At 44.4% G+C, this 25772-nt stretch overlaps 1 protein-coding gene across 2 annotated transcripts in view; it reads right to left on the reverse strand.

Annotated features, from left to right (window-relative positions):
• LOC138515904 (alcohol dehydrogenase 1-like) overlaps nucleotides 1-25772 on the reverse strand; it is a 474385-nt gene that overhangs the window by 99790 nt on the left and 348823 nt on the right. For both annotated transcript variants that reach the window (XM_069630666.1, XM_069630665.1), the window contains exon 7: nucleotides 17021-17156. In XM_069630666.1, coding sequence (XP_069486767.1) covers nucleotides 17021-17156 — 136 coding nt within the window. The remainder of the gene's footprint in view (nucleotides 1-17020; nucleotides 17157-25772) is intronic.

Raw genomic sequence — 25772 nt, forward strand, 5'->3', positions numbered from 1 at the left:
TCAATCTTCCTATTGCAACAACGGAATTTTCTGCTACACCAGATTCTGAAGCTGTAGAACAGGCTAATCGAACATACCAGTTACAAGAACAACTCTTATGACTTAAAAGACAAACCGAAGACCTCTATGATGAATTTGTCTATTTGCATGGTAAGAATCTAGCAAAGGGACACACTTTACCAGACCATCTGGCACTATGCCCAACACCCGACATTCTGTCTTTAGAGATTGGCATGATAAGGCCTGGAAGGGTAATACAGAAAAGGATACAGACTTATACAGAGCAGATGGAAGACCTGAACTTGGCATATGCATACCTTCTAAAGTTTGACTTAGCTCATTCACTTACTAGCCACAGTAACTCAGGCTGTTGTTCAGATAGTGAAGAATTAACTCCTTCTGTGGGCAACATCACTCACGCTGCCTTTACACCACAAATCAAGTATAATCATCTGGCTGGAGATCCTGCTGAGTCAAAGGATTGTCCCGTTCTTACCCTTGATGGCGGTCCTTTACTCACACTTACAGCCTCTAAAGAGGTGACCAAGTCAGAGAGGAACTCTGCTTCTATGGACTTTTGTGCACCAGACCATGTGTCAGATCCTGAACTGTACCCAGTACCTGTCTGGAATCCAGCTTTGCCAACAGTCAATACCCCAGACCCATCTATCAACTTGAGCACACAAGACTTTGAAGGCCAGCCATCAGAAAGCCTACCCTTTCCCGATCCTACATCAGCCATGCTACTTGTTACAGAATCTGCAAGCCCAATCTCTGATGCTCCTCCTGCTAGTACTACTGAATCTGCTACTGATGCAGCATCTCCAATCACTCTTACTGCAGTTGAAGCACCCCCTTCCTCTCTGCCTGCAAGAACAGTACTTGTTGCAACGCCATTAACAGCTCTCCTATTAAGGCTACAGCTCCGGTTGTTCCTGCTGGTGCCTCTGCAGCACCTAAACTACCAGACCCTACTCCATCAGTCTCAGTTACGTCCCTGCCCGCTGGTACTCCTGTGGCACCTATACTCCCAGCTGCTACAACACCTGAACTTCCGACTGCTATTCATGATCTCCCGGCTGCTGTGGCTTCTGAACTCCCTGGTACTCAGGGTGTCCCTGCAACATTTGTGACTCCTGAAGTCCCTGCTGCAAATCCTAATGTTGCCATTGCTGCTTCTGAATATTTGGAAGACCCTCCTAGAGCAACCTATTCAGCTGTATCTCTGGTTCCGCCTTTCAGCACTGCACCGTTGCCAGCCCTAAGGAAAACCACTACTTTCAAAGACATATATGCCATGGAGCCTGCAGCAGATCTTCACAGTCTCTCAGTTCATGAACGCACTGTTGGGTTTTGTGCCCTGAAGACTTTGTCCTTTCTGACTTCTACCTCAAAGGTTCGGAACATTGGTAATGTCTCCTCCCTTCAAGACTCCCACCTTACAGCCTTAAACAGTTTTTGGTGCTTCATGATGTGCCTTTTTGGTATAAGACTTTTTCACGGTGTGGCAGGTCTTGGTCTTGCTCTTATTGTTGGTCAGTCTGCAGGGAGCCTGGAGAGGTGCATACTGTCATGCCTTCACCATGGGCGCACACATTGGCAACCATCATGGACTATTTGTTATTCATTTATCTTCAGAATACTCTTGGAACAACCCCTATTCACACTTTGGTACTTAATTCCCATTTGCGTGACTTTGATGCTTTCTTATTTAACTCAACTAACTACATGTACCACCATGCACCTTGCTACAGCTATCAATTCCTGGCCATTCCCATTTGTCAGCATTGGAACCACGATCCCCAGAAGCCCTAGGGATCAGTGCTGCTTCCACCATCTCAGGACCAGAGAGGGAGGAGGCAGATTGTATTCAGGTGTGCTGCTCCAGGTGCTGCCAATTAGCCTGCCTCAGTACACGGCAGGGCGGTATTTAAGCAGCTGCCTGCAGGAGCTCAGTCTCTTACATCAAGAGTCCTCCCAGCCACTTTTGTCTCGAATTTGTATGCTGTTCCTGCTGCTGCATTTTCCTGCTTTTGATCCAGTGCTCTTTCTGGGATCCCTGCCTTGCAGCCTGCTACACCCTGCTGCCTACAGCCCTAGCCTTTTGGGCTCCCTGCCTCACAGCCCTGCTCCTCTGGGCCTCCTGCCCTGCAGCCTGCTACAGTCCTCTGCAATCCACTACAGTTTTTCTGTACCTTGCCATCCGGTACTGCAGCCCTGCTTCCTTGTTAGCAGCCCCCCTCTTTCCTGGCTGCTGCTCCGTTGCTCTCTTCCTTGTTTACAACCCCTTGTTCTTGATCCCTGTCCTTCTCTTCCTTGACTCCTCTGTTCCCCCCTTTAGTTTACCCATTTCTATTGTACTGTTTTTTCCTTCATTCCCTTCTGCTACAGTTCTCTTAGACTTCCTTGTCCCTGGTTATTTCTGTTCTTGTCTCTCTTGTGTCTTATGTTGATCCTTTGTACAGAGCTTGACTTTTGGGCTCCCTGCCTCACAGCCCTGCTCCTCTGGGCTTCCTGTCTTGCAGCCTGCCACACCCTGCTGCCTACAGCCCTAGCCTCTTCGGTTTCCTGCCTCACAGCCCTGCTCCTCTGGGTTTCCTGCCCTGCAGCCTGTTGCACTCCGCTGCCTACAACTATAGCCTTCCGGGCACCCTGCCTCACTGCTCTGCTCCTCTGAGCGTGCTCCTTGCTGCTCTGCTCTGCTGGGCTCCCTGCCTTGCAGCCTGCTACTCTTCTGCTTTGAGCCCTGACCCTCTGGTCTCTCTGTCTCTACGCCCTGTTCCTTTGGGTTCGCTCCTTGCTGCCCTACTCCTCTGGGCTCTGTCTGCCACCTAGTACAGCTCTCAGTCCTGCTCCTCTGGACTCTCTGCCTTGCAGCCTACTACAGTCCTCTGCAATCCACTACAGTTTTTCTGTACCTTATGCCATCCTGTACTGCAGCCCTGCTTCCTTGTTAGCAGCCACCCTCTTTCCTGGCTGCTGCACCCTTGCTCTCTTCCTCGTTTACAACCACTTGTTCTTGATCCCTGTCCTTCTCTTCCTTGACTCCTCTGTTCTCCCCTTTAGTTTACCCATTTCTATTGTACTGTTTTTTCCTTCATTCCCTTCTGCTAGAGTTCTCTTAGACTTCCTTGTCCCTGGTTATTTCTGTTCTTGTCTCTCTTGTGTCTTATGTTGATCCTTTGTACAGAGCTTGACTGTTGGTTTCCGGTAGGCAACCTCTGCCCCTTCCCTTGTCGCATTTTCTGTTTAACAGACACCCACAGCTGTTGTTCCCAGCCATGAGCAGACAGAGTGGGCCTCTGTAATAGTAATCTGTGCAGAAGGCTGGAGTTTCCAAAGGTCCGTGGAACACTCTTTTTCCATATCTGCATACACCCCAAGATGGAATCCAGTTTGTTTGTATCTTTGTATTTCCTGCGCCTTTTTGTTCACAACTACAGTTGCCTACTTCTCTTTCTTGATGAGTTTCCTGCTGTGTGTGTACTTATCTGTCACCTTACATCAGCACAGCCACCCAAACCCTACCTGGGGGCCCTGTGCCACTCTTGACAGAGTGCCATCCTTGACATCACATCAGTACTTGTGAAGCTTTCCTTTGTAGTATTTTGGAAAAATCTTTAAGTACTATCCAATTTTGTAATACATTGACTTTGGTGTTTGTAATAGATGATGGCATTAGTGATGTCATCAGTGATGTCATTAGTGATGTCCCCTGTGATATCATCATTGTGGTAATAGGCTGCCTAAACGGGGGTGCACATTTAAAGTGGGTTTAGCTGAATTTCTGAGGTTTTGTTGTGTTAAGTTCTGACTTAAGCATCCCTGCAACTAACGTTTTTTCCTTGAACATTACAGGGCCTGCGGGAGCAGACTTGTAGTTATGGTTATTTGGCCAACTCAGAATGATTTTCTGAAGGTTGGTGTGATTTGGTCCAGGTGGGAAAACTTATAGAGGGGTCCCATCATTTTTTAAATCCTCATAGATGCAATGGCAACAAATGTTTGCTATAGTCTGCATCCCAAACTGCTGTACATATTTTCACGAAACCTACACAATGAGTGGCAGATTGGACCCAAAAGCATGCTTTTGCAATTTTGGTGTAAATCCATCCAGTAGTTTTTATAAAATGGCCAAAAAGTAGGTTAAAAAGAAATTGTGATAGCTGGGTCGGTCTATGGACTCATTTCCTGATTCTGAGCCCACATATGCCTTGGGATTAATAAGAGATCAGCATGAGGTTCGTGGACATCATTCGCGCCTGCTGATTAGTGAAATAAAAAGGTGTGGTGCGTCAAAACTTTTGAAACGGACGCCATGTTGGATTTGCAAACTGCACCGTAGTACAAGGACATCACGGTAAGAATTTATTAAAAAACACAACATTGCATTTGTCAAACTAAGGAAATAATCTCTGGGAGGTGAGGGGTGATGAGGATGGGATATGGCCATGAAAAGCCAAAAAACGGATGTTTTGTATCTCTGATGTCCGTGAACATCGCCATGCATATTTCTGCGTTACAGGGTTGGATAAAAAGCAGCTTTTGCATGGCTTATAACTTTTGCGCCACTCAATAAAAATGCATTCAATTTTGTAATATCAATTTAGACCTGACCCTGAATGGTTCTACAAACTTTGGTAGTGTTTAGCCAAAAGGGACAAACGTAGAGGAGGTTTCCAAAATATTGAAACACTTATAAATTTGGTGCTGTTTGACGAATCTGCACAAAAGTTTGCAAAAAGATTTTAGACCCATATTTGAATATCTTTGCAAAGTTTGGTGGGATTTTGGTAAAATTAGAGGGGGTCTCAACATATTTAGATGTCTTACAACTTGGTTGCCGTTTGACGAATCTGCACAAATGTTTTCAGAAAGATTATAGACCCAACCTTGAATGTTTGTGCAAAGTCTGAACAGATTTTGCAAGTTGGGGCTAAGTTATATGACTATTTTATGTACGTGCAAAATTGTGCAAGGGGCATTGGCAAGGACCCAAAAGCATGGATTTGCAAATGTGTGTTTTATGTTTTAAAAAGTGTAATAATGTAGGTACAACATGTTGTGATATATATTTGTTGACTGTGTTATGAAATTCAGTGAAAACCCCCAGAAATTCACAAGTTATGGTAATCTAAGCACCCAACGTGCACTGCTAAGACTAACACCCAGGACATCAAGAACAATTTCTTTGGCCGATTTTGGTGCAGCCTTCAATATTCTGAAATGCCAATATTTCAAGGTGATTAACTGCCCCCGGCCCGACAACCGACCTACGCCCTCACTCTTAAAATGCGGGGGATTCCCAAACCCCGCTTTGCTCCCCCGCCCACATTAACATCACACTATCTGGCCCACCACTCCTATCATAGGCATGCACACACAAAAGCACTAACAGAAACAAACACACACACTTACCTGCTGCACACCTCTAACTTTCACCAGGCCTGGACGTGCCTATCAGCCCCTGCGTGCACTTATGTGCACTTGTGTGTGACAGCGGCATGCCAGTTCACTTTAGAAAGACTAGACGTAGAGCAGTCTTTCCAAAGCAATTTTATTTAAAAGGGGATTTTCACTTAAAAATGTCAAGTCACCTAGAAAAGCAATAGGAAGCTAATAAACATTGAAGTTGACTGTGTGGTAGGCTTGAGATGTGCCACAGCAGATAAGTCATACATTGTGGCTTTTTGAACTACGATTATCTGGTACATTATTCCATGGGGTAAACTCTGAAAGAGTAATTCAGAGCTGCTAAATTGCCAAGCCAGATCTTGGCCCGACTAGAACAGTCTGTGTGAAAGTTGAATGTAGTTGGATAACAAAAGGATAGAACAGACAGCTATGGATCTGTGGATGGATTCTAGGTTAAGTGCAAATCCTAACACTCAGAACGAGGGAGGGAAAAATGTTCATATGCTCTGATAGTATATTGTCTGACTGCAGTCTCTGCATAGTTTAGGGCTTCTGTGCTGGGGGTTGCATGTTTTCCTTGGCTGCATCACACAAGGCTATGGCACACTTCGTGCTTGATAATGCTTTATGCCACAGTTATGCTACCTCAAAGCACCAGTAAGCCTAAAGTACAGTACTGAAGGACCCTTCTGCTCTGACCAGCCATTAACAGTCTCTCAAATTGCTGCCCAATTGCAGGTCTTTGATGGCCTGCAAAGATTCTCAAAACAATTGCCACCAGACAGCTTCAGAGCTTCTTAAAAAAGTACAATATTCTGGATGTGTGCCAATCAGAATTCAGGCCAAGACACAGTACTGAGACAGCGCTTATTTCTTTCTTGGATGAGAGTGACATTAGCATGGTGGTCATGCTCGATCTGACGCAGCCTTTGACACGGTCGACTTTGACATCCTTTTTCCCAGACTGTCTGTGGTGGCCTGGGAGTCTGACGACTCCCTAAAATGCTATAACTCCTCTTAACTGATATATCCCAGCAAGTTAAGCTGGGTCCGCACTTGTCAGGCTACTTACAAGCAGGTGTGGTGTCACCCAGGGTTCTTCTTTGTCCCCACTATTATTGAATGTTTATATGTGTCTATTGTTGAGCATTTTCTCTCAATATGATCTGCAATATCATTCCTATGCCGATGACACACAAATCTACGTCCTGCTAAAACAACCATTGGAAGCAATTGACTGAGTGTTATCGTGTGCAAACAAAATAGAAATAAAACGTGAATGCTGGAAAACAAACTTCAGCTAAATACTTTGAAAACAGAAGTTATTGTATTCAGCTCAAAGGCCCAAGTTCACAATCAAGATAAAGAACCTTGGCTGCATTTGGCAGTCAAACCCGAACTTCAATCTACATGTCAATCAAACTGATAAATCGGTCTACTTTCAACTTAAATTGTTGAAGACTCTGCTACCTCTTATTACAGAGAGTGACCACCAAGCGGTTGTTGGAGCACTAACTAACTCGAAGTCAGATTATTGTAATGCCCTGTATATGGGCAGGTAAAAAAATAAGGAGCCCAGAATTCAGCTTTTAGGTTAATTTTCTCTTTGCCCAGGAAATCGTCTGTTTCCCAGTTTCGTAGGAGCCTTCACTGGTTCCCCGTGCAGCAGAGGGTCCTGTTTAAAACTCTGTGCCTGGTTTTCAAATGCATTCATGGCCTGGCTCTCAACTACCTTTCTTCAAAGATCGCAGTCTATCAAGCAACTTAGTCACTTCGATCTCTGGGACAATGTCTTTTGGTGGTTTCATCATCTGGTCCATCTCTTGGGGAGATAGATGTTTCTCCTCTGTAGGCCCGCAGACCTGGAATATGTTGCCAACTGACCTATGAAAAATCGATTCTTTCAAAAGGCTTACAACATACCTTTTTAAATAACACATCTGATGTGGCTCTGCTCCCTGTTCAACTACTTTTTATCATCTGCGCCTAGATGCAGACTCTACATGGTCCCACGTGATATGTGCTATACAAGTTCAAAAAATCAAATCTATCAAATCAGTCAATTACATAGTACAAATAAGTGAGCAACACCACTGAATACACTTCCAGGATAGGGTGGCTCTTGGTTTGAAGGTTCCATGCTGAGAATACAGCACTTAGTCTGCTGTCAGAGTATTGTGGAGCTTGGGTACTTCTTGAGTAGATGCTGGCTTCTCTGGGAATAATCTACATATGACCACCCATTTCCAACACCTTTCCCCCGCTGCAGTTGCCCAGTTAGGTTAAAGGTGTGTTGGGAAATAATTGGTGCAGTCCAACTGGTGAGGACTACACAAGACTTGTATGCTTGGTATTAGGTAACCCACCTTTTAATATAGGCATGTATTACACAAGTTGGTAGTGTGACTGAGCAGCCAGGATTATCTTAAGAGGGGTGATGTGAGCTGTATTTGTATTTTATTTATTTATAAAGCGCAGAAACCAGGCCCTGGGGCAACCGTGCGCATACTCTTAAGAACATGTTACAGCAAGTGATTACAGTGAATTACACAAAATGTACAGCAATATACAAAAATATACAGAGATATACATAAAGAGTACCATTGGCAGAATGTAGTGCAGGTACAGTGAGCGTTATGTAGAACAAGACCTAAAACGCAAGGCTACTGGCCTGAGTGAGAGTCTCATAGATCATGAGAGAACAGCCAAGTTTTGACGTTGTTCTTGAAGGATTGGAACGAAGGTTCAGTTCTGATAGGAGTGGGTAGGGTGTTCCAGAGTTTGGAAGCTAAGACAGGGAAGCTCACCCCGCCCGCTTTTTGGAGCTTAAATCTAGGCAAGGTGAGGCTGTGAGTTTGGGCTGCTCTAATAGGCTGGGATGATGTATGTAGTGTGAGGCGAGCGGACAGGTAAGGTGGGGCATTGTTGTTCAAGCATTTGTGGGTCAGGGCTAGCGATTTCAGGGCAATTCTTTGTTTTACCGGGTGGATCTGTACGATTGAAATCCACAAGTACAAGTAGCCAAGTAACACTTACACACTCAAAGTTATTTATTAAATTATATTACTGCCCGTACATACTGTCTCCACTCCAGAACACACCCATCCCCCCTCGCACAAACAGCAATACAATTTTCCAGTTTCCCCACCTATCACCCAAACTGTCCCCCCACCCGTTACACCACAGCCCCTCTCCCATCCAAAAACCTTCATCTGTGCTCTTGTTAATGCATGCTCTATCTCCGCCCATGTCCCCGACATCCACAATCTCCTTATCGAGCAAAATCCTGACCTTTTAGCTATAACTGAAACCTGGCTACATGATGCCTCCGGCCCCCTCCTATCCCTTGCAGTACCTACTCTATCCTCAGAGCTGATTGCCAAGACAACCCAGTAGGCGGCATTGCTTTCATACATAAATCAAGTCTCCCCCTTAGAGAATCACCTCTCCAACATCCACCAGGCTTTGAAACCCTTCTGGCTAAATTCCAATCCTCTCCCCAAACAACCATCAATGTACTTCTCCTCTACCGCCAACCCTCCCTTTCTGGCACCCCAGAATCCGACATCCACCTCCTTATCACCCCCTTCTCAAGCCCAAAACTAAATTGATCCTCCTAGGGGACATCAACCTAGGTTTTAATGACCCCTCCAACCTCAATCATCCACAGCTACCTTGGATGAGATGAACCTCTCCCAGTTAGTCCTCAATCCCACGAAGGAAAATGTTGAATCCTTGACTGGATACTGCCATGCAACATTCCACTCCAAGTACACCCCCAGTTCCCCTCCCCTGGTCAGATCACTCAGTAATCCCTTTCACCTTCATCACTCTCACCAAAAAAAACCCTAGCATCAGCGAACCGCCTCGTATCACTTAAGCCGATGCTAACCTCCCAGACTGCGCTCAATCATACATACGCCACATCTATGTGGTATTGGTTTGATAGAGGTTGGGATTTTAGAAAATAAGGAGATAAGTAAGAGAGACACCTGGTAAGTGTTTAAAGAGTAAGGTTTCTGTATTTCAAATTTTACAAAAAAGCAAAGGTATTATTTGCATAACATTTCAATTTTAACCAAAAAATAGGGTGATGCATAAAAGGAATTTTACATATGTGCTAGATATGCATTCAAAAAAGAGGAAACTTGTTTTCGCCACCAACGCGTGTTTCAACCTATCTAGGTCGTCATCAGGGCATGAAGTTAATAATGGTTGATAAAATTAACATATTCAATCAACAGACTTTGTTGGCAGAGAGAGTCTGGGGAGGGGATAAACACAGGCGGGGAGGGGTGGAGAAAACACAGGAGAAGACCATGTAATGAAGAAACACAAAAGGGAGAAAAGAAAAAAAGTAATTAAGTATTAATGGCTGGGACAATGAACTCGACCATATAAGTTCACATTTTCAACATTGACTATATATTTTGCAATTAGTATAGTTCTTAATATTCAACTGTGGAGCTTTTATATAACAGAAGTTTTCCAAAAAACTCTTGGCTATGGCGGTTTGGTCTAACTTGGCGACATATTCCGGCTGGTTTTATCCTTATATTAGAAAGTAGCTGTGTTGTGTGCAGGCGGTCGCGTCTCACCGGGTATTAGGGTTTTGCCAAGAAAAAACCCAAAAAGGAAAAAATATAGGTAAGGTTAGGTAACCCGGAAGGAGACTGCGCCCAATATTCAAAGCTGAAATATATTTATTGTTATACAAAGTGCCCTTTTGTGATGGGCTATTATCCTTCGAAGTCCTCTAATGCCCCTGTATAGTTTTGGCAAGTTTGTTCCATATTGAGTTGGGTTAGATCCCTTGACTAAGAGGGGCTTCCCCCCTCGAGATTTTTGCGGTACGCGATCAGACGCGGAGACTTAGACAAGGGATCTAACCCAACTCAATATGGAACAAACTTGCCAAAACTATACAGGGGCATTAGAGGACTTCGAAGGATAATAGCCCATCATAAAAGGGCACTTTGTATAACAATAAATATATTTCAGCTTTGAATATTGGGCGCAGTCTCCTTCCGGTTTACCTAACCTTACCTACATATATATATAACAGAACACCGACATTTGGCATTTCCCGATGTGATAGTATTTACTTTCCGCATATTGATAAAAAACAAAGGGAATATTTAGTTTGTATCGGTCAAAACACCATACATACAGGTTGCCGTGACTAGAAAGAAAAATCGAAAGGGCCATGCCTATCGTGAGCAAATCTCTAAAATAAGATATAGTGTGAAATTACCTTTAGTGCAGTTATGCCTAATGTTTATAGATCATATATTTTCTTTTTGCGTCAAAATGTGATTCACATTGGCAATCCAGAATTAGTTGTTAGCCGGAAATCAATTTCCTGAGGGGACAAGGAAGTTTGGTGTGAACCTGAAAGTTGCAAGGGTCCTCACTTAATCTCGAAATACGAGATATAGATACTACAGCGAGTTTAGCTCTTAGATAGAAGGTTCACTTGTAAGGTTACCTGAATAGTCAATAATTTTGTTGCAAGTCATTACAACTGTCCAACTTGGTTTCCCATTATATAATCTTGCCGTATTCTGAAAAAATATAAACGTATAGGTGTGTATAAGTTAAAGTCATTGTGCAATTATGAGTGAAAGAGTGCCTGGCATTTTTTGGTCGGAGTTTACCGGCTGGAGTACACTCTTCTTGCGCCGCCTCGTATCACTGCCAAGCTTTTGGCCCCCTCGATCTTAGACGAAATCATCCAGCCTCCTGACAATTCCCCATCGGAAGCCATTTGTGTTTCTTACAACTCAGCATGGCTCAAAACATTAGACAAACATGTTACCCTCAAAGCCACCTCCTGAAAAAAAAACACAACACCTAAAACTGCTTCTCTGATGATCTAGCCTCCCTCCAAAAAAAAGAAACAAGCACTTGAACACCTCAGGAGAAAACACCCCTCCGAAACAAACAAAGCAGCCTTCCAATGCACTGCAAACTCCTACAAATCAGCCATTATTCACACTAAAGCAAACATCTTTAATACTAGGATCTACAATGCTAGCTCCAATTCAAGAGAACTCTTTAGAATCCTTAGAGATCTTGAATCCCCAGCACCCGACCACCGACAACCTCCCTAAAAACAAAGCTTGGTGCACACTCATAAAATCCGCCCTTGCCACCGAAACACAGACAGTAAGGGACAAAGCTATCCACAAAAAATACTCCTTGCACTGCAAACACCCTTCCCCGTGGTGAGCACCCCTATCACTGCAACCCCAGCCACTCTATCCACTTCTCCACCATCTCCCCATCAGAAGTCTGTAATACCATCCAGCACTTGAAAGCCTCAAATTGTGCTGGTGATATTTGCCCAGCCCATAATGTTAAAATGTGTGCTCAACCACTGGCTCCTATTATAGCCACCTTCATCAATGAAGTATTGAAGAGCAACTCCATTCATTCCCCTATCAAAAAAGCTTGGGTCACCCCCCTCTTGAAAAAACCCACTTTAGCCCCCTCCATCCACACTAACTATCGCCTCATCACCACAGTCCCTTACCTACTCAAAATCCTTGACCGCACTGCATACTCACAACTGCAACTACACCTCGAAAATCATAATTTACCAGACACCCACCAATCTGGCTTTAGATCTAGACAAAGTATTGAAACTGCTCTCCTTGACCTCAAGATCCAGCTTGATCTCTTCAGGAACAACAGTGAGCTTGCTATTCTTTTTCTGTTGGACCTCTCTGCAGCCTTTGACCTGGTTGATCATGAAATCCTTTGTAAACATCTCACCACCACTTTCCACCTTGGCCCAGAAGCCACCCTCTGGATCCAGTCCTTTCTTTCTCTCTTTCCGGCCGAACCACCTGAGTCTTCGCAGGCCTCGAGTCCGCTGACCCCATACCTGTGTCCCACAGGCTCTTGCCTCTCCCCCACCCTCTACAATATGTACCCTAAATTACTCTTTGACAAACTCAGCAGCCTCAACTTACCCTGCACTAATTTTGTCGATGACACTCAGGTCCTCCTCAAACTCGCCAGCAACCACAACACTAACTCTACACTCATCAACCATGTCACAGCATCATACAAGCATGGATGGCCACTCATCATCTATGCTTGAATGATGGAAAAACAGAACTGCTCATCGTTGGATCCCCACATCGCCTCGAGCTTCTCAGCCCTGCCTTTGCCTCCTTCTGTATACATGGTACACCATTCCCGTCTCCAAACATGTTAAAACGCTAGGCGTTTATTTAGACGCAGAACTGAACATGCAAAAACACATCAATATTATCGCTTCCTCCACAACCTACTCTACCAAACTCTTCAACCTTTCTAGGAAATTCCTCACTTCTGCCAACTGTCTCATCTTAGCCAGAGCCATCATAGGGAGTAAACTAGACTATTGCAATGCCATTTTAGCTGGGACCTCAACCAAAAATATTTACAAACTCCAACTGCCCTCAGAGCAGTCTGGGGCTTATAACGCTCCAACCACATCTCCAACATCAGATGGGAGGCTCATTGGCTGCCCATCAAGGCCTGCATTGAGTTCAAACTCCTAGTCATCACTAATCGCTGCCTACATAACACTGCCCCCTCTTATCTCAATAACCGCCTCACTAAGAAACACAATCTACGCAATCTCTGCTCCTCTGCCTCTTCTGCCCCGAGCATTCCCAGATTTACCAGACAAAGAGCTGGGGGGTCCTGTTTCACCACCATCGCTCCCACACTTTGGAACACCCTGCTTCATTACATACGAGATGTACCTGCCTATGCTATCTTCTGCAAAAAAGCTAAAACATTTCTGTTTAACACATTTTTGCAATGTACTCCCATACCTGTTATGAAACTGACGTTTGACCTGATGCAACATAAGCACTATGACCATTATACCGGTAATTGTATGCTTTGAACCTGTACTTTTAGCGCTGTGATACCTCCAGGTCTAGGCGCAACCAACAAATACAATAAATACATTAAAATAAAATAAAATAAAAATGTATTTATAATATACACAAGGTTTAAATAATCATTCTTTAAAAAGGTCTACATACCAGTAACATTCAATCAAAGTTGGATTCAGTTTGTAAAGGACAATGGCCCTCATTACGACCCTGGCGGAGTGGGTTTACGCCAGCGTTATTCGCGGCGGACCCGTCCGCCCTACTACGAGTTCCCGTTGCTCCATGGAACGTTTTCCGCCTGGTTTTTCCGGGCGGAGAAATCCATGGCGCTACGGGACCTTGATGTTAATTACGCCACCGTATTTTGCGGTGGCGCAATTAACGCCTTCCCCACTCCCATTATACCCTATGGGGCAAAAATTGGAATGGGGAAGGGTAAAATGGGGATTGGGGATTTACCGCCCCGCCAAGGTCGGCATGGGGCGGAAAATCCGCCAACCTCCATGGCGCTATCGGCAGCTTTCCGCCGTGCTCCGCGGTGCATTTAGCACCGCGATTTCCGCCAGGGTCGTAATGAGGGCCAATAACAGTTAGTAATTACTTTATGCTAACACATTTTCCAGCACATGGATGTGGCTTCAGTTAAGGTCAGTGTTGCACTTATTTTCAGTTATCAATTCAGTTATTGAGTTGTAAAGGAAGGAAAGATTAGAATAAAACTGAGAACATACTTTCAACAGTTTATAAAACCATTTCAATCTCCTAAAGTGAGGCAGGTAAACTTTTATCCCAGCAATAATAGTAATCACAATGATAACCCATGAGGGAACAAGTGTTGCCAAAGTCAGTAGGTTTAGAGGAGTGTGTCGTAATATATATTACGTGTTGGGAATGAAGTGCACATGAGGGTGTTGCTGAGCATGGCTTAGAACGTGCAGTGTACGAGTTCAGTGCTACGTTATGTATTTGGCAGTTGGGGCTAACTGTTGCGGCCGGGTGGGATGTTGCCGGTGTCGCTCGCTTACCATCTAACGTGATTAAGGATGGCGCTGTAACAAGTAATAAACTTACCGTACATTACTTACCTGCGTGTCAGACATGTGTAATCCTAAATTACATCACTGGCGACGAGGATGGGATTTTGCTGCTGCGGATGGGGCAGCTGACGGAGCTTGACACCGCCCTCCAGTGCTGACATCCCACCCGCCGGGGCGCCATTATGGAGCTAGGACAGCCAAAGTCAATGGACAAAGTCAATAGTTCTGATGCACTTCTTCTTAGATAAAGTCTTGACAAAGTTAGTAAGTTCAGAAGAAATCACAGTAACTCAAGTGAGCTACTTTGTAGAGAGCACAAGCTGTTAGGCCAGTGCAGGTGAGTTGGTATCAACTCTAATGTGCAACAAAAGGACTTTGCAGGATAGGAAGCACCACTTATGGCTAAAAAGTGAACACCCCATCCCCCACAGTAACTTTGATTCGAAGATAAATGTTCCAGCTGGATTCCTTCTTGCTACAGCTTGGCAGACCCTTGTTCCTAGACTTTGGCCGTGGTGACAAAAGGAAGGACGTCTGCCATTGCGCTTCTGCAGCTCTGGTGAGTCACAGCAAGTCGGGGGTTGCACCAAATGCAAGCTTGTCTTGAGCCTAATTGGTTCCACTAGCCCAAGGGAGGAAGTCATCCTGTGCGGGCATTCCCAGTTGATATGAAAATAGGGTCAGCACAGCAGCAGGGCATCACCGGGCACTTCGCGGTCCAAGAGGGTGCTGCTGGTGTCTCGTCATATCTTCTTCTTCGAATGTTCCTCTCCAGTGCTCGACTCTGCCTCTGATATCAAAAACCTTCCTTGTTATGCTGTTTCCCATGCATAGCCTATGCTGTTAATCTGGACTGCCAGCCAGCCGCGACAGCCAGCCGGCCAAGCTGGTCTGGTTTTATTCAGGTGCACCTAGAGACAAAGTACAGGGAAGTTTCGGGATCCTCCCTCACTTCCTGCCTTTCCAGACACACTGGAGCCTGGGCGGGTTTCAGGGCTGAAGTCCACCAAAGGCAAAATACACAAAGGGCTCAAACCAGTTTCAACTAAAAGAGTAAAAGCCCAGAAGAAAGGAACAAACAGAACATGGGGAAAAAAGAAGACAGGGGCCATTTTGAGAAAATTGACACCCATGAGTGCTGTACTGCAGCTGAGGGTTCAGCCTGCATTAAAGCCATTTAAAGTAAGTTAGTGTAACAAAAAATGTTACATGAGAAGTGGGATAGGAAGTACTAAGCAACCCCCCAGTACTTCACATAGGGTGGTGTGTGCTGGTCCCACAAAGAGAAAAGTAAGACAGGGATCATCTTACTATTCTTGGGAACGGTAGTTCACCCAACAAAATGTATTTAAACATTCAGAAAAGGCCAAGGGACTTTCCGGTGGCAATGCACCTAAGATGCTAAGCGTCACTATACAAAAAGCAGATGCCTACGGAGTTTGTCAGACTCCATAAAACAGTAAAACACAAAAATCCCAGTCAGGAAAAACACACGAGGGAGAGAGAAAAAGGTACCACTCACTCAGGTGGAAAGAGTCAGTAGCCTTAAGTTCAGCAAAAGAGCTGGGGGTCTCTAGGATTGAAGGAAATTAGCACAGAAATGAACATTCTCCCTAACAAGGAGTCAGTAGGGTGAACCGAAAAACAGCCTAGTTTATGTTCCTGTCAATCCTTTAACTGCACACATCGCCACCCTTGTGTTCTTAAATTACAGAGGCATGCCCATGTAAATGCAAATACCACTAGACATTGGATACTGGTAGATATATAATAGGTATTAGAATGAATAACAACATGCTACCTCTTATTCGTTCGCTCAGAACAACCACAGAATTGTTCATATCCATCTTTTTTTACAAGTGGACACTGGGAATACTTAACTAATAAAGATTATCTCTTCTCCTGGTTGTAAATAAATTTATATCTTTAGAGCAACCTTAAATATTTCATCTGGTACTTTGTGATGATCGTGGCACCACTGCACTATCATAGGGTAAATTCAGTGTCTTTCGAACACTAAAAGGATAGGTGTAGCTCCCCCCCCCCCCCATGAGCCACTTTCAGATCCTGTCTGATAAGGGGATCTCTTTTGTTTTCTGTGCTATGAGTATGCAGACATGCCTAGAGGTTTCCCATTTATGGTTGAGATTTAAAGCGGGAATCTGATCTATAACATAATGGGCCTCATTACGACCCAGGCGGTAGGGGGTTAACGGCGCCAGTAGAACTGCCGGCGCCGTTAACCCTCTACCGCCTCATTACAAAGTCTGCTCGCGGGACCCGCTAAGGACGCCTGGTAAAACCAGCAGACCAGGATGCAGACCTGGAGCAGACCAGGATGCTAACAACGGGCCTGTCATTAACGGGCCCGTTGTTAGCATCCTCCCCATTCCCATTGCACCCTATGAGGGCTCAAATGGGAATGGGGATGTACCGGGTCCGGGTTCCTTGAATGGGGAAATACCGGGCCCTCCAAGGTTGGAATGGCCTGGTATTTCCCCATTCAAGGAAACCCGGACCCGGTATGGGGTAGCCATGCCGCTAAAAGCGGCATGGCTACCTGCATACTCGGAATGAGGCCCAATGTCTCCAAAAAAACCTTGAGAGATGTTCTTTTTGAATTCCACATTAGGGATGGCTTTATTCAGTGAGTCACTCATCAAGCTGTACCTCCAAAAATGGATGCCTTCAGAGTACGCCCTTGTATCATCTGCATGGGGTGGAATGAGACGTTGGAACCTTGCGGAGACATTCCACAAAACACACAGGTTCCGTAGGCAGGGTGGCAGGACAGAAAGGCTGAAACCTGATGAGGGAAAAAAAAGACAGTGGTTACAGTGATCACAATTTACCTAGACAGTAGGTAAAACCAGAATACGTGCACTTTTATTGTGAATGCTGGACGTAAAGTGTGTAACAAACTGAGCAGTACAGTATTGGTCAAGAGATGACCGTTTAATTTCTAGTGAAATGTTCAATATAGAACTTGTGCCTCTTTCCTTGACGGATTTTTCCATCAATTTGTGTTATTTGCATACCACAGAAAAATGACAGCACTGTGGATGCGTCCGTTTTGTAAACGTTCATTCCCCGAGGGATATCTCTGGGGTGAAAGTTCAGAGGAGGCAGCACAACTCAGAAATGACCAGTTCTATTAACTTTCTACAAGCAAGATACCGGTATTAGCATAATTGACCTAATAACATTTGACCTAAAACATTTGGTCGAATTTTGTTGCCCTTTTTTTCAGGCAAATTTAATTACATATATGTATACATATATATATATATATATATATATATATATATATATATATATATATATATATATATATATATATATATATATATAGGTGGGTAAGGGTATAAATTAGTTTGAGGTGAAGTGGTGGGGGTTGTGGTGGGTCTCTCCCCGCATTCTAGACCGAAAAAAAAAGGTCAAATTAATTCAACCAAATTTGATCAGGTCAAAGGTTTTAGGTCAAATAGAGATAAACCAAGATACCCTCTCCACCAGACAGATAATTGAACAATTGCCCACACCACAACCACTCCATGGCTGGTACCAAATGACTTTCTGTCTCTCACTTGAGACACAAAGAACCACAAGCACAACTATAAAGGGCATCATGCGAAAATACCGAAAAAAAAACCAAAAACGCATGATGCGCAAATGGCGCCAATCCCCTTGGTGCGGTTTATTCTTCATTTCAAAATGAGGTTGAGATCATCTAAAATAGTGCTATTTCCTCCCCACCTCACTACTCATAACACTGTAGTCACTTGATAACTAGTAGTAAACATTTTCGACTGCAATCTACATGTTAAGGTTTCAATTGTTGTGCATGCTGTTTTGCATGCTTAAAAACTGTTGCTCTGGTTTGCATTGTCCTCGCATCACAGAATTCTCTCACAAGAATAGAAAGCTCCCGCCTGAAGGGTCTCCCACAGCAGCCATTCGGTACAGAATCTTGTGACCATTGGTATCCCTCCAACCACTAAAACATAATAACCACTCACAACTTCATATATTTGCCATTCTACCCACAGACAAGCATCCCCAATGCTCCTCTAAGAGTCCCCCACTCACTGCCACACCTAAATCCTCCCACCCTCAATCCTGGATAACCAGCATTAAGTCAACAGCATCCATACAGTAGCTCAAACAGTAGCTCAAATGCTGCTGCACACACACAATTAGCAACACACATGTATTTCAGACTTTGACTCAAAGCCATTACTCAGTAGGGGCCATTTTCCAGATCCAAGGGATGATAAGAGGAGTGCCGCAAAAGCGATACTCTCTTGCATTGGATTTGAAATTATTAGGCAGGCAAAGATGGGAGAGTAGAGTGAAAAGAAGACGTCTACCTGCTGTTCCAGGTCCGCCTGCCAAATCCTCTCGCCTTTCTGGAAATGCAATACATTCCTATGGAATTTGCCTGAAATGACTACCTGATAAAAGCAGGCGACTTCTTAAGCAAACCATCGTAAATGCTTCAGGCAATCGGTAATTGCTGGAGTAATTTACCCTTATCCAAATGTGTCCCATACAAGTGAAGAGTAAAGGCAAGTTTGCCTATGTTCTACTCTTTACTGGTCCACTGCATAGTGGGAATGAAGTCAATTTCACAGATGCAACCTTTCTGCACCAAGATGCAAACAGAGTGGGTCGCCTCTGGGCAATTGCCACTTTAGAGAACATGACCCTCACTGTCTTTTCATTACAAAAATCCAAAACCATCTGGGTGATTCATATCCTCTGTGCTGAGCTTGTGCCAGAGGTAAACTCAAATCCGAGAAAGTACGCACCCTGACAAGGCACGATTGGGTAGTGTATCAGTCACAAGTCACGTTTGAAGCTCCCCACATCCTGACAAAGGATCACACTACTTCCTTAGCATGCACATTCTGTTGCGTTCACCCAATCCCCAGGAGAGTTTCTCTGTACTCCTCTGCTACAAACAAGAAGGAACAAAACATGTCCTTACATTTGTGCTTGAATATATGGATTGGATCTCCATAGGCTTAGTGAAAAATGTAATAGACCTGCATGAGGGCAAACCGGTCTTAAATACCGTCAGATAGCACAGCCAGTAGAGTATTCGCTTTGAAATCCGTGCAGGGTCTGCCAACGCAGGTTTGAATCGCAGCAGGAAAAAACTCAGCCTTTTGTCCTTCCGCAGGTTCGAATTCCGGCAGGGCCAAATCAGCCTTTCATCCTTCTGAGGTTGATAAATGAGCACCACACACCGTGGGTAAAAACAAGCAGCGCTCAGATACCTGAGAGTTCGTAGCACTATATGAATGCAAATTATTACTATTACTGTCCAAGTCAGAGGGCCTCATTCCGAGTCCGGCGCTAACCAATGGCGGTAGTAGCGCCTTGGTCGGCACCGGACCCGTACCGGCACCGCCCTGGTGGAATGGGAAATTACCGCCCTATTCCGAGTTGACCAGGGCGGTAATTTCCCATTCCCCAGGGCCCTTCCCCATTCCCAAATCAGCCCCCATAGGACTCAATGGGAATGGGGAAATTTCAAATAACGGTGACCGTAGTTTACGGTCACCGTTATTGGCTAAAAAGCCCCTTTGCACCCTCGTCCCTAACGCCTGCAGGCGTTAAGGACGAGGGCGCAAAGGGAACTCGGAATGGGGCGGTAAGGGATTACCGGCACCGGTCTCGATAACGGTGAACTGTATCCCTTACCGCCATACTCGGAATGAGGCCCAGAATCAATTTACAGGGAGGACTAACACAGGCAATTCTGACTTATAGTGACCTGAAAAATGGCGGTGTGGTAGCACATGGCCGATTTAGTTACATACACAGAATGAAGCGCAGCTTTGGAGCAGTCGGGGTGCTATCCATCAAGACTGAATAACACGTATCGCTTATAGCTTGGATGTGCAGGTGATGTGTGCTATTAGATTGTACACCCATCAGCCTGCAGAGATCCCTCACTAATCTTTCTGGTTATTCCTATAGCCTTGGCTTAAAAGTTGTCATAACAAAAACGCAGATTGTGGTATTTAACAACGGTATTTAGATACATGTTTTTGCTTGTTTTCTAAATGCACCATGTTTAGAAGTGTTAAGAGGACCAATGAATAATGTTTGCAGGGAGGAGCACATAACGTATGTGACGGCCAAATCGACCCACGCATGACAGCGTTACGCCACTTTGATTCGATCCATGAGGGCTTTTGCTTTAGAACTATATTCAGGGCTCAAACACTAAGTGCTTAGTAAAACCATTCAAATGAGACAGTACAAGACTCCACTCTTAATATAAGGCTCTGCCACCCGAGTTCAGGGTAGCGTAGACAGAGCATCCGGGCTTATTTTAGGAGAGAGAGGTCTGTAGAATGCGTATGAAGAAATTGTAAAAGAAGTGGTCCAAAGATACACTATGTATTGTAAAAATAAATGGTTTATTTGAATACAAGTAGGCCTAGATGAATCTTGGGGGAAATAAGTACTATCACAGATCATATAAACACATTATAGAAAAACACAACACTATGCTTGAAGGTACACAGCCCAAAGCATGTAACCTAATTTGGAAGACCTAGCAGGAGTTCTAGGGAAGTCAAACCAATAGTTACTTTTTAGATTACTTTCAGTAATATAAGGGTAGAAGACCCTAGCAGTTGTACCGTGACTGAAATCACTTAGTAAACCAACTGGTCAATATACTTTTTGTGAATAGTGGAACACTTATTCTAGGTACAGTAAAAACCTATAACTTTTTTTTTGGTAACCGACATTTTTACTAGGTGAGTAAAACCTAAGGATGTCATATTCTATTACAGGTGCTTTTGAGATCAGTAAAACACAGATTGAGATAAGCAATAACTCTTGTAACTTATTTTACGATGTGAAACAGCTACCTCAAGGTAAGTAAAACCTACACACTTTTTAAAGGAGCTATCAGCAACTTAAAGGCAGTTATAAACCTCAGACTATTTTTGTGTCTGTCTAAAACAGACCAGGGAAAGCAAAACCAGTGTAACACTTTATGAATGACTCATAGGGCCTCATTACGAGTCAGGCGTTAAGGGGTTAACGGCGCCGTAAACGGCGCCGACCCTTAACGCCTGATTACAAGGTCCCTTAGCGCCATGGTGATTTTAACGCCTGCTTTTTGCAGGCGTTAAAATCCATGGCGCTAAGGGACCATGGTGCTAATTACGCCACCGTAATTTACAGTGGCGTAATTAGCGCCTTCCCCACTCCCATTATGCCCTATGGGGCAAAAATGGGAATGGGGAAGGATAAAATGGGAAATGGGGATTTACCGCCCCACTCACCTTGGAATGGGGCGGTTAATCCGCCATCCACCATGGTGTAAACATAGTTTACACCATGGTGGTAAGGGTACGACCCAGGCGGTAAGTTACCGCCTGGGTCGTAATGAGGCGCATAGTTATTCTAGGTAGGTAAAACCTAATGCAGACTTATTATGGACAGGCTAACAGCAAGTCAGGGGAAGCAAGATCCAGTTGGCAAATGTATACACCTATTCTCTTACATAAATAGTTAGTGAAGCCAAAAGCATTACTTTTGGGAAAGAGGAACAGCCAATGTACAGGTGAGAAAAATAACCGTACATCTACTTTCTATTAGAATGGTGAAACAGTTCATAAGGAAAGAAAGATGCTACATACACTTTTCAGAATGGCAGAAGATCACTAAGATAAGTAAAGAATAACCTTTCAGAATAACTGAACATTTGTAAGGTAAGTAATAACTTGTATAACTGTTCACTGTAATAGTTACAGTTACCAACCAACTTCTTTTGCAAGTCACTTTTAAACATGTATTCTCTTTTCTAGGCAAAATGCCCTACCTTTAGAAGTCTTTCCCTTATTCTTGGAGCATCAGTGTTCTCAGTGGCAGAAGGGGGGTCACTAGGGTCTAGTGTCCGGCATGCAGCTCAGGATAGGTTTTTAAGTAGCAAAAGTCAGAGTTCCTAAGGAAGACTGTTAGAACAAGTAAGTACTTTACTTTTAGAGTTAGTTGAGAGTCCAGGAGCTTCACAGAAGACACCCTAGGAGGATTCCAACAGTGGCCTGGGTGAACTGGACGAGAGGCCTCCCAATCACAGAAAACACCCCAAAACTACCAAGCCAGCACAGTACCTCAGCACAGAAAAGGATTTTGCAGCAGTAGAATTTCAAGATCTGTGGCCAAAAACCCAGTTGTTGAAGTCCTTCATTAAAAAGACAGAAGACAGCACACTGGAATGATTTTTGCAGCAAGGATCACAGGGAAGGCTCTAGGCAAGGTTTTCCTCATATGTGGCTCTGTGGATTTGGTGCCTTTTTCAGGAGCACAGACCAAGACAGAATATCACCAGTAGGATCATCGCCGTTTACAAGGTCCAGCACTCTGGTGAGGAGACATTTCAGACTGGAAGCGTGCCTCTGGAGATCCAGCAGGATTCTTATGAAGGTTCAGCGAAATTTGGAATTTGGAAGACTGTGCACCGCACAATGGCTTGAGGTACCAGGCGTTTGGGTTATTGCAGCCCCGCAAGATCGCAGCACAGCGTCGGATGGCTCAAAATGCAGGTCTTCTTGAATCTAGCGGGCCTCACTAGGTTCTGGGTCAGGGTTGTCATTTTTGGAGTACCCAGATTGATTAGCGTCGAATGGCTCAAAATGCAGGTCTTCTTGAGTCTAGCGGGTCTCACTAGGTTCTGGGTCAGGGTTGTCATTTTTGGAGTCCCCAGATTGATTGGAAGAAAGTGTAAGAGCAGGCTCCGGTTACACAGCAGGCTCTCCGGTCGCTGCAAATAGTTTCAGCTGCAAATTCTTTATCTTCCATTTCGGTTTTGGTTCCAGTGGTAGACTACCTCTTCAGCTTGGAGGATTAGACTTTAATGCAGGAACCCAGCCAATCAAACAGCCATGCAACATTAAAACTTGGGGGTTGGCAGTCCTTTCATGACAGACCGCATTCCAATTTGAATTGGATTCTTGCAGTCAGGCTGGAAGACAAAGGGTTACAGAGTTTTGGACTCCTCCCTCGCTTCCTACCTTCACAGACACTCTGGAGCTTGTGCGAGGAAACCACAGGATTTCCACCAAAGATAACATTCATACAAAGAAATTTCCCACCCCGAAGGTCAGGGGAAGAAACAAGAAAGGACAAGTAAAACAAAAATAGCAAGAAAAAGAAGACAGGTGCCATTTTGGTAAAATGAGCACCCATGGGTGCCTTTTATTGGGGCTGTGCAAACAGCCCATGGTAAAGGTGTACCGAATTACTAAAAAGGTTCACTGCCACCAGCCATTAAAGGCAAGTTTGTCCTTGTAACATAAATGTTACATTTAAAATGAGAAAGGGGATACTCAGTATCTCCCCAGCACTCCACGTAAGGTGGGGTGGTGCTAGTCTCACCTAATAACATGTAAAAATAGCCAACTCAAAATCAACAATTGATCACATCTTCGCGTCACGATCCTTGCTACCACAAATTACCTCATTCAAAGTGATTAGAACACCTGAAAGTGATCACAATCTTTTAGAAACTACTTGGACTTCAAGTCCACCGAACAACCAACAAATGAGCGCAAGTATAGAGGTAACTTCGCAGGGAATAAGACTCAGGATGACAGAAAGGGCAATAACTTCTATAACATCAATATACAAAGACTTAAGTAATCAAGTACCCAGGACGGACGTGGACTATACACCACTGCTGACCACCTTCAGAGTCAAACAGGGGAAAAAAAAGATCACTATGATTGAACAAAAACACATCTATGACAAATCGATTGCCGAAAAAAAGAGAGCCCTGAGAAAAATAAAAAGGCAGGCCCAGAAACTAGACTATCAGCAGTCTTCATTAAAGTAGTAGTAAAAGCCTATAAATCATGGCTGAGAGGTCATCGCCATAAACTTTACCAGCAAGATGCCGAAGACATTCTTAAGGCTATAAACGGCAACCACGCTAGAGACCTCTGGTCCCTCCTCCACTCAACAGCACCAGGTGCTCGTCTGTGCCAACTCAATGGAATTGGCCAATCCGCTTGGGAGGTCTACTTTGAAACTCTATTCCGGAGCCCCACAACCACCGAGACGACTAAGGTAAACAGTGAAGCCTCTTGGATCTGTCTGGACAACACTGAGGACATCCAAGATCTGATTAGAAAACTGAAACCATCGCGTGCCCCAGGTCCCGACGGAATTACGAATTTCACCCTGAAAACACACCCAGAAGCTTGGTCATCTCTTTTGAGCCTAATCTTTAGTCGTTGCTCTTCCACTAAGTCCGTCGCTCCATCATGGACACGTGCAAACGTAGTGCCCATTTACAAAAAAGGAAACAGGGCAGACCCAGCCAACTACCGCCCTATCGCTCTTCTTGACCCTACAGGCAAACCTTTTGGGTCCCTTCTCTTACAACATTTTATCTCCTGGGCCAATAAAGCTCCTTGCCAAGATAAACTGCAAACTGGCTTCAAAAAGAACTTGGGCACAAACGCAAACATTCTAATACTGAGCTCGCTCAAAAGTAAAATCCTGGAAGGTTGTCCTCGTTTATTCATCATTTTCGTCGACCTCACCCAGGCGTTTGACAAAGTAGATCGCACAAGACTGTGGCAGAAACTCACTCAATGGAAATGTCCACCCGAATTACTTGGTCCAATCAAGGCCCTATATTCCAACACGTCCGTGCGGGTCTGTTTAAATCAACAAGGGTCCCTCGCAGAGGATATAATTATGGCCAGAAGTGTTAAACAGGGCTGTCCATTGGCCCCGGCCTTGTTTTGGACCTATCTAGGCGATTTTCAGGAAACCGAAAAATCGGTATGATTTTTTCCACCAAAACTCAGAGGCGACCAGATCAGCTGCCTACTCTATGCAAACAATCTCATTCTATTAGATCACACCCCAATAGGCCTACAACGCCAACTAACCAACTTGCAGCAGTATATGGCGGTAAACAACTTGGAAATTAATGAATCGAAAACAAAAATGATGGTCATCGAAAAAACAGCGGAAAAGAAAGAAAATATCCTTCTCCATCTGGGCACGACCACAATCGAGAGAGTCACTAACTTCAAATACCTTGGTGTTATACTGGACAGCACGCCTAAAGAAAAAGCTATGCAAGAAGCTCTGTACGCCAAAACTACAAAACTGGCAACACAAGGGAAAGCCATTGACATCAAATTTGGCCGATTTTCAATTGTCCCAGTCAGAGATTTCTATAAAAAGAAGGTCATACCATCCTTGGCCTACGGCGCAGATGCAATGCCGAATCTTCCTCCACAACTGTGGCCAAAACTCGAAGCAATTTTCTGGAGATCAATCCTCTGCCTCCCAAAATCGACACCCATCACACTAATCAGACGTGAACTCTCCCTCTCATCATTAGAAACAACTATTGATTGTAACAGCGTCTTGT

Source organism: Ambystoma mexicanum, chromosome 6q, assembly GCF_040938575.1.
Source record: "Ambystoma mexicanum isolate Mex_15411 chromosome 6q, UKY_AmexF1_1, whole genome shotgun sequence".
NCBI classification, from domain to species: domain Eukaryota; kingdom Metazoa; phylum Chordata; class Amphibia; order Caudata; family Ambystomatidae; genus Ambystoma; species Ambystoma mexicanum.